This window comes from Gadus morhua, chromosome 2, assembly GCF_902167405.1.
Source record: "Gadus morhua chromosome 2, gadMor3.0, whole genome shotgun sequence".
NCBI lineage: Eukaryota > Metazoa > Chordata > Actinopteri > Gadiformes > Gadidae > Gadus > Gadus morhua.
The window spans coordinates 16,813,420-16,823,702 of record NC_044049.1 but is presented as its reverse complement, the minus strand read 5'-3'; the positions used below and the strand labels follow the sequence as shown (position 1 = coordinate 16,823,702).

Here is a 10,283-nt window from a genome sequence, read left to right as displayed (position 1 = left end):
CTGACCATGTCCCCGGCAGATATAAACCGTGAAACACAAGGAACTCATACCAGATCTAAACAAACAAGACAATGGTACACTTCCAAATCCCTTTTGGGAGAGCATTTGGTCCAGGAAAGCGGTAATTTTTTATCCATTTCTCAATTTCAAAGCAACGCATTATTTGTAAAGAAATACAAATTAATCTAGTTCCAAATGTTCCTAGTAGCCTACATTGTTTTCAATTTATTTTTTCCAGTATCCTCTGATACAACGCCAAGGATTGTTTAATAAAGAAAAGGAGGGATAAAGAGGTATTACAATTATGTTGGTTACTCAGATACTATGATGACATATGGGCCTAGATGTTCAAGAAGAATGGAATGAAGTCCAACTGGCCTACCGCTTCAAGCGATGCACTGTAGGCCTAAGCAGAAGCAATGGGCGGGTCGGGGGGCACCCTCAGGGATGCATACGTAGCACATAGCATTCCTGATGAACACTGAAGGAAACTGAAAGGTTTATTCTTGAATGAAAACATGAATGCAGTCTGCCATTAAGGGAGTTGAAGTAAAAGAATAAACCATTTTAAACCAACCAATACCAACTACATCCCGTACCTGGTCCGTACCTGGACATCTTATGTTGTAAGATGTCAGCCATGTTATTAACACCAAAACTATTTGTTTTAGAAAGATAGATAGATAATACATAGATAGAAAACAACTTTATTAATCCCTTGGAGGGGATATTCCTTAGTTACAACAGCCCAGCAGTAGTGGAAAATCCAGGATAAAATACAATACAATAAAAATACAAGGTACTAATGATAAACAAAAATAGAAGCTAAAGTAAATGCTAAAGTAAAGGCAAACAGAACAAACAGGGTATTCAAAACAGACGGTGTAAACAATATAAATTATAACGTGTAAAGTGTAAATTAGAATGTGGCGAAGTACCAGTACTTCACAGTTTATTAAAGTGTATAAATGCAAATTCAAACAAAGAGAAGTGGCCCAGTGATCATGTATATATCTACGTAAATATATATATATATATATATGTAGATGTATATACATATATATATATACTAGTGATGGGTCATTTGTGACCGAATCAGTTCGAATGAACGAATCTTTAACAAGAGCGAACCGACCTGATTATTCTCTCTCGTTCATCTCGTTTGTCTCGTTCGTTCTCCGAGTCGACTCCTCCCAGACCCACTAGTCGCTGAGTAGCTGACTCGCTGTTCATTCACTGACTTTGAGTGGTGCAGAGGCTTAGTGAGCAAGTGTACAATAAAACTATTAAATATCAGTGAAATGGTAAATGCATGTTGTCTTTGTATTCTCTGTGTCATGCCAGATTACTCAAATATTTGAATGTCTCGTCAATCTGTCTCGTTCTTCATGTGTCGTTTTCACGCATGCGAGCCGGGACCCCGAACTTGGTGGGCCTTGATCGATTGTTGAAACTCCATAATTTCTAAATCAAGTCTATTAGCTTGCTGATATGTTAAACATCCAATAATTAACATTTATAACATAAACCATCGTCATTATTTTACTGTAAAAGGTACGCTAGTAATCTGATGTAATTCAGCAGAATGTTGAAGGTGTGCTTGGATGGCCTCAAGCTGTAAGGGACTAAAAGGGCACAGCCCCTTAGAGTGACCAGACTAGTTAAAACAATGCTGCCAGGTGTGTGTGTGGGGGGGGGGGGGTGGTTTCAGAGGCACTTTCCCTGGCCAGGGCACATTCCTTGCCCTGGGCAGCATTTTAGGTCAAACAACTATTGTGAAAATCACAAACCTATCGGCCCTTCAGAAGGCCCATATAAGAGGCTGCCTCTTCAGCAGCTCATTCAAGCCCCTGACCAGCAGAGCAACAACAACAACCACAGCAGCCGCTCAGAAACAACCACTGACTCAATGGCCTCCTTCTCTAGCCGCAGCGGTTACTCTTCTGGCTCAGCCATCAGGAGCTCCAGGATGATGTCCTCCTCGTCGGACATGTCTGGTGCCCAGGCCTCCGGGGCCGGTGGCGGCAGTGTGTATGGCGGCGCAGGGGGCTTCGGTGTCCGCATCAGTCAGGGCTCAGGGTTCAACCAGGCCGGCTCCATGAACCAGTCCATCAGCGAGAAGGCCACCATGCAGAACCTGAACAACCGTCTGGCCAGCTACCTGGAGAAGGTGAGCATCCTCGAGAAGGCCAACCACGAGCTGGAGCTGAACATCATGAGGTTCATGGAGACCAAGATGTTGCCAGAGGCCCACGACTTGGTTGGCTTCCAGGCAACAATCAAAGACATTCAGTACCAGGTAAGCGTTGATACGTTTTTTTGCTTTACTGACTTGAATGTCATTTCCACCATTCAAAGGATTTAAAGTTCTCTGGACGTTACTATCTAAATAAGGTGTATATTTTGTTGAACATTGAATAATAAGACTCTACTTTCCATTCTATTCAACCCTTCTTTCAGATTAACTTTTCCGCCCGTGGAAACTCTAGTATCTTCCTATCTATTGACAATGCCAAACTTGCAGCAGATGACTTCAAAATGAAGTGAGTTCACCTTGTGTTTATTCCATGACTTCTTACATGATGCAACATAAAGTCCTAAAACACATGCTGAGGCTGATGACCTAACTGACATTCAAACACAGATACAGTATATCATTGACTATATGTGTCTTGCATTGATCATCAGCAAAAGTGTGTACATCCGCATTAAGCAGCTTTAATTTCATTGTCCAGGTATGAGAATGAGCTGGCTATGCATCAGATGGTGGAGGCAGACATTACTAATCTCAAAGGGGTTATGGTTGAGCTGACCAGAGACAGGAGCAGCCTGCAGGAGGACATTGAGGGGCTTACACTTGAGCTCTTCAAGATGAAGCAGACACACGAGGAGGTAAGGCAAAACAACACCGAAAGAGACACCCTAACATGATTGTGGAGCGGGCCATATTGTCAGTTAACAGTGAAATCAAGCTTTTGGTTCTTGTTTTTGTTGATGTGTGTGTGATTGTGTGTGTTTGTGCTTTTCCAGGAGCTACTGGTTATTCGATCCCAGTTGGGAGGTCAGGTGAACGTGGAGGTGGATGCTGCACCACAGGCGGACCTGTCCGTCGCCATGGCCGAGATTAGGAGTCACTACGAGGGAGTGACAGAGAAGAACCACAAGGCGCTGGAGGCCTGGTTCTTCACCAAGGTGGGCTGGCTGCACCATGTCATGCTTGAAACCCGGTGGTTGCACGTGTTGCCCGTGCACAATCACTTGTTAAAGGATTTTCTTTGATTCAGTATGTCTTGACTTTTGATTCCTTGGGGTATTATTTATTTTTCTTTCAAATATGCTTAGTTTTTACAAAAGGAGGCTACTCTTTCCGATTATATCTTTAATTCTCGATACAATGTTTCTAATGATCTTTTTTATCTCCAGACCAACGAACTCAACAGCCAAGTTTCTGCCAGCACCTTGACGGTCGAGTCTTCCAAGAGCGAGCTCACCGAGATCCGACGCTCCATGCAGAGTCTGGAGATTGAGCTCCAATCCCAAAGCAGCATGGTAAGATCCCGAGACATCATGCATCACTATTCAGAGCAGAGTGAGATGGTATAGAACGGTCTAGTGTACAATGGGATAGAATAGAATCAATGTCAAAAGAGGGAAGAATATTCTGAACTATAAATGGTCAGGTCTTTTGACTCCAAGTCTGCAGGCTACCTATAGTGATCCCTGAGAGCAAGATTTCTTACCGACTACCTGCTCCTTAATGACATGTATGGCACGTAAAGGTATTTCTTTGGTTGATGCGACAAGGAACATTGGATCAAAACATCATGCATTCTTATGTCTTTTCTCCCATTCCTCCAAAAGATTGCGTCCCTGCGAAGCAACCTGGGAGATACACAGGGCAGGTATGGCAACATGCTAGCAGGCTACCAGAGACAGGTGACGGCTCTGGAGGAACAGCTGGGTGACCTGAGGGCCGGCCTGGCTAACCAGGGAGAACAGTACCAGATGCTGCTGGACATCAAGACCAGGCTGGAGCTGGAGATCGCTGAGTACAGGAGGCTGATGGACGGAGAGCTGTCTGAATCTACTTCTACTACTACAACTAGAACTTACACTACTACTGTTGTCGTAAAATAAATTGTACACTTACTTGTGCCTTAATGATGTTCCGTTAAATCTGAAAAATAAAACTTTTCTGAAGAACTGACATGAACTGCCTTTGTATATGTTATCTTGTGTGTTCTTGCAATGATATTTCGACTTTGCCAAGTGCCAAACAAATCACTGGCTGATTGATTTGTTATGAGGGGGCACATGAAACTGCATAAATAAAAGCACTGGAGAAAAGTAACAGACAAGAATTGCTCATTTAAAAATTGTAGAGGAAATGTTGGGATTTAAAGAATTTGTGTAAAACAAACAAGAGGATGGCCGATAATAAAAACAAATAGGAGCCAAGAAATAAATGGTGAACCAAAGCATAGACGATCCAAGAGAGAGGAGTCATTGATGGAGTGACGGGAGGGCTTGGAGTAGTAATGGGAGGGATTCTGGGCTCACTGTGCTGTACCGACAAATTACAACCCTCAATGAAAACTTACCTGACTGGAATAAACGAGAAATAGCAGTTGTTGAACTGAACGTCATAAATGAACCCGGCCAGGGAAAACTTGGGAAACAATGTGGTAACAAATGGTCATCGGCTGTGCTGTCTGCATTCTCCGATCTACATTTTCCAATGATAAAGATTTAGATATTGCATTTTCCATAACTTTTAAAAGCATAACATAAAACATGAAATCTCTCTCGCCACTCTTTCACATGCTCCAAACTGTCTTCTGCGCATATAGAACAATTCTTTCTCATAATTTTGACAAAACATTCCGTCCTCCCTATACTACAAAATCACACTTACATGGGTAACGTGTTAAAGCAACATTTAGATAGTGCCCTGATGTACCTTTTGAACACCTATATACATTTTCGACTGAAATTCTCAATCCCTGTGATAAAAGGCTATGTGTTGACTTCAACAAAATTCGAAGAGACAAGATGGCATATGTGTGAAATTAAAAACAAACTAGCAGTTTGTGGTCTACTGTCAGAACAAGTGGAAGTGTGCATACTTAATTCACTGCAAAATGCAACATCTACTACATTTGGTAGAACTTTCTCTTTCTTTTACTGAATGTTGTGAAGTTGTCAGCAACTTCTTAAGTAAATTAGCCCTTTGTTGGTTGCTGACATAAAAATGTAATATAGCCTACATATATTTTGACTAAACATTGGTTTTTCAGATATATAAGACTTTTATTCTATAAAAATGTTATTAATTGTGAAATAGTATCAAACGGTTACATTACAAATAATAACAGTTTTTTCAAAATCTGACCAAATATATATGTATATGTAGGATAGCTATATTTTTTACCCATGTTACACATTCCAAGCTACACAACATATGTTGGCGACAATTTGAGTAGTTCCAGGACTCAAGAAGAATCGAATGAACCTTGCACTGTAGGCCTACGCAGAAGTAGGTGGGCATACAGGGTTGCATACGCAACACATTTCCTGATGAACACTGCTTAAAGATACTGAAAGGTGTGTGTGGGGGGTGGTGGTCAAACGACAGCAACCCTTGAAGGACCTGCTCGACACCGTTAGCCAAGTATTACAGAACAGACAACTATTCCCTGTGTACAACCCTTACCGACCCTCCCTTAAATGGGCCCATAAAATAGCTTTCCTCTTCACCAATCACTCAAGCAACTGGCCATCAGAGCAACAACAACAGCAACAACAACAACAACAACAACAACAACAACAACAACAAGTGAGACCATTTAGAATCAATAGCTGCAAGTTTGGTTCGTACAGAACCGTAATCCTTTCACTTGAGAAAATCAATTCTACTCTGCTTTACCTCAAAATCCCAAGGATCAGAACGAGCTCTCCGTCTGAACAACCACAACGTCCTGATGTGCCTATTATGTAAGTACAAGAGTATACTACCTCCAAATGGCCCTCATTTATCAAACGAGCGTGCGACAGAAAACGTGCGGAAAATGGACGTTCACTCATTTCAACGTTGAGCTTGGCATTTTTCAATTTGAACGTGAGCGCAGGCTGCGATGAAATCTCAAGTCAGGTCTGAGCTTGTGTACGCAAGTTTTTTTGGCGCAACATACGGGTATTTCACTGATGAATAGTGCAGCACAAGTAGCCTATGTTGCACATCTGTATTAATTACTAAATAAATTGGAATTAGCCCAGCCGTTCAAACAATTAAAGTCAGGCCTAATTAAAAACAGTATAGCTATGAAAATAATTAGAATGTGACAGGTGAAATGTTTATTCAGCTGTCTATATAAACCGGAGCTTTGCCAAATAGGTGGTTGAGTCTCTTGAGTTTTTCGAGACCGCGCCGATTTTTTTTATGGAGAGCGATGAATGGCTCTTGAGTTGTTTTTTTTTCGTCTCCCAAGGCATCTCCTGATGGAGCTATGCAATGCTTTGGAGCCACAGTTAAGGCGAGAAACTAGGCGATCAAACGCAATACCTGTGCCAGTGCAGGTGTGCTCTACCTTGGGGTTTTTTTGGCCACCGGGACCTTTCAGCGGGAGATCGGGGACAGGTCTGGTATTTCCCAGCCAAGTATTAGCCGAACCATGCCAGCAGTTTTGGCAGCTATAGGCCTAATGTCCCTCTCCGAACGTTATATTAAATTCCCATATAATAACGATCAGCAAACTGGAATCAAACAGGATTTTTATGCTATTGCTAGGTTTCCAAATGTGATTGGTGCGGTTGAGTATACCCATGTGCGTATGAAGCCACCATCTATTAATGATTACGCGTACATCAACCGCAAAAGCTACCATTCAGTTAATGTTCAGATTATTTGCGATGCCAGAATGTCAATCCTGAACATGGTAGCCCGATGGCCTGGGGGCACGCACGATTCTTTTATTTTCCAAAATAGCAACGTTGGGCATCGTCTACATCAGGGCGCACTACATGGTCAGAGTCATCTCGGTGAGTTACGCTGCAGTCGCACTGCACCGGCCTCCTCCCGTTTCTTGCTTGGCCCGCTTCACAGCCGCAACACGTTTTTTGGTGCTAAGCTTCATGTCGGACCATTTTTTCTTCACCTTATTCGGAATAAAATAACTCTAACGCAATGCAAACAATAGCATATATGTGAAATGTTTTAAGCTGGATAACAGAAATTTTACATTGAATCTATTATTAAATTAATTTAATTAACGTTCGTTTGATAAAAGAGGGCCATTGTCTCTAACATAAACCAAAATAAAACAGGATTAAACTGAACAGGCAGGACATGTTTGCTTTTATAAAATAAAGCTGTTGAGCGATTGAGAGATTCTCTTTGGATATTGGCTATCTCATTAATTCAGAAAAAAAGATATTTGAAAACATATCTCAGAATACTGATAATTAACTTGTTCATTAAAATTTATTTAGTTATTTTCTCAAGTGATTGCCTTTGGCTTTCGTAGGTAGGTGCATGTGATCGCTTAGTTATGGCGCGTTCACATCACTGGAGATTATGGGTAAAAAATATTTTCGCGTCATCGGAAAGTTGCCAAGTTGGTGTATGTTTTACTAGTGATGCGCATGAACATGGCGGAACATGAAAGTTTTACTCAAAATAAAAGAATCAACCACCATATCACATACTTTACTATTGATTGACGTTGTAACCGTCTGTTTGCACCGACATTGCTCAGTTTTAAACGTTGTCTACTGGTAAACCATCTCTAGATAAAGGCAAGTGTGCCTTCCAGTAGCAATGCAATTTGCTTCTCATAAATAAAAGCAAAAGGATAGTAGTTGATAGGCTACAATAAATAAAGGCGTTCAAACTTCAACGGATCTAACTAAGTTCTGACTGTTTTTTATCAGATTAAAAAGAGGAACTTTTAGAAATGCATTGCACATAAACGGTCGCTCTCAGGAACATGCGTAAGGAGTCGTCTCGTTATCCCCAGGACCCTGGACGCCCCTTTAAACAACAGCAAAAGTTGCTAAATTGAGCACAGAACTCCGCCAAGGAATCAGTTTGATAGAAATTAACCTGGCCTGGAGGGAGCTGATTGGCTGCTCTGAGTCTGACAATCCACATGGTCTCCTTTGGAGATTTTCAAGAAAACAGGAAGTTTGCATGGGGTGGGGGAGGTCAATTAAAATTCATTTTGAACCCTTGAAAAAACGTTCAGGATTATTTGTTGCTGGTTCATGCTAATCTAAAATAAATGATGCACCTTTTTGTGTGCCACGCCCTTTACCACACCCCATTTGGCTGATTGGCATGCACCGTTGATATCTTATAATTCAACGGCGCATGCCGTCTCATAAGTGTTTCAGATATCATATCCCCCACCCGGGAAAATGTTAAACTGCTTGGCAGAGGAAACACTTTTCTATTATAGTTCATCCCTGCAGTATCATCCAAGGTCTTAAACATATCAACGTTTAAAGACATTGTTTTCTTTCTTATATGTTTTGAAGTGCCATGCAAATTAATTAACATCATCAAATGGCACTTTGGCAGAGGTAAGACAGCCCGAGACAAGGTCTGCACTGTTTGTTTGCCGTTATCAGACTGCCATCTACCTGCAGCGGGACAACACTGCGACGTCTCTTCACATATACACACTGTTGGCCTGTAGGCGGCGCAAATAACCCCCAGGTATGCTAAATGCCCATGTCACATCTGCACATTTAAATGTATAGTCTGCAATGCATGAATCTAAAACGTTAATGTTTATGTATCAATGTATGCATATGTAAATTATACTCATGCAGTTGCTCGCAAAACATTTTGTTTGCAATTTGTATTAGTATTATTCTTGTTAAACACAACATACATAAATCCTTGAGTTGATTCTCCGTTACAGCAGGTCTTTATTGATGTTGTACTGATACTACTCATACTACCCTCATTATTTATTTTCTTGCTGGTGAGACAATGACGGGCTGGATAATGAAAAAAATAAATCATTGCCTCATTTTTACAATACAGGTACAAAACGACATACCCACCGAAAAATGGGTGCGGCCACCCGATCCGCTAACGTTTATGGATAGTTTGTGGAACATATTTGTAACACCAAATTATTATTGTTGATCAATGTCTGCCATTCCTTTCATTTCTTGAAGTAGGGTCCTATATTTTCTGCAACTCTCAACTCTCGCCCCACTTCACCAAATGAGTCTGGGCATGCCTTACGAATCTAAGCCCTTACACTATACAGCTGCAGTTTCTAACAGGTGCTAGTACGTTACGACAGCGGCCTCTGGGGGCTACGGTGGCCTACGGCGTTCCTCCGTATATTTTTTAATTACAAGTAATTTTATTCATAGATACAATAGATTCATGCTGTAGGCCTATGTACTGTAACTGTCATTTGACTTAGCATGTACAGTGATAGTGTGCGTTGTTTGCTTTTTTTCAACAGCTTGGATTAGCTCGCAAAGTGTGCATAGGACTTATTCATGATGAAGAGTTCAAAGGAATCGACAATCTAGCTTTTGCTAAATGTCTTCCTGGCACAGTGTCAGTATAATCTTCGGATTGAAGGAGAAGCAACAAGATGAGGCTAGTTTGGATTTTTGCTGAAAAAAAATTCAAAGAGCCCACAGAGTCTTTGGAACATGGCCAGCGTTTGTTCTGCACCCAAAGTCCACCAACTTTCAAACCTACCAATATGTGGTGGTGGCCTTATTTCAAATTTGGTGAATTATTTGCAAAGAACTATAGTTCAGATAAAATAGAAGGAACTGAGAGCAGATTGCCATTGCTTATTTTTTGTAAGAAAAAATAAACGACAGACAGGCATTTGTTGCAGAAGCTCTTGCAAGAGCACAATTTGCTAATTATTGGTCTTTATATATATAATTGCAGACGACAGGTTAATGACATCACATGATGTAAATGCTGAAGCATGAATAAGAGGCAGTACAGCTAGCCAACTTATCTCTTTTTTTTCACCCATATTTATAACACCCATATAATACTACCATACCTAAGAAGAAGGTAGCAGTCAGGAGAATGAGACTGGCCGGTCATTGCCAGAGCTTCCAGCAAGCAGGCTGGTGCTATGGTAACCAACACACGGGCATCGATCAAGAGGACGTCCCACACCAACATACGTGGAGATAGGGCCTACTTCTGAAAGACGTGGGAGCAGAAAGCAATAGCGAACTAGCCAGATGCATGGAGGATCGAGAGGATTGGAAGCACCGCTGGAGGGCTC

At 41.4% G+C, this 10,283-nt stretch overlaps 1 protein-coding gene across 1 annotated transcript; it reads left to right on the top strand.

Moving 5' to 3' along the window:
- The first annotated feature begins 1,831 nt into the window (after positions 1 to 1,831).
- LOC115534859 (keratin, type I cytoskeletal 13) lies at positions 1,832 to 4,209 on the top strand. The gene is made up of 6 exons (XM_030346142.1): positions 1,832 to 2,299; positions 2,461 to 2,543; positions 2,736 to 2,892; positions 3,031 to 3,192; positions 3,424 to 3,549; positions 3,862 to 4,209. The coding sequence occupies exons 1-6, from the start codon at positions 1,910 to 1,912 to the stop codon at positions 4,135 to 4,137; spliced, it is 1,194 nt and encodes a 397-aa protein (XP_030202002.1). The 5' UTR covers positions 1,832 to 1,909; the 3' UTR covers positions 4,138 to 4,209.
- Positions 4,210 to 10,283: the final 6,074 nt, after the last annotated feature.

Bases quoted from the DNA above. Each gene is read 5' to 3' on its own strand.
- LOC115534859 (XM_030346142.1), top strand. From the start codon at position 1,910: ATGGCCTCCTTCTCTAGCCGCAGCGGTTACTCTTCTGGCTCAGCCATC. The intron at 2,544-2,735 runs GTGAGTTCACCT...TTCATTGTCCAG, and splicing joins GCAGATGACTTCAAAATGAA to GTATGAGAATGAGCTGGCTA. The intron at 2,893-3,030 runs GTAAGGCAAAAC...GTGCTTTTCCAG, and splicing joins TGAAGCAGACACACGAGGAG to GAGCTACTGGTTATTCGATC.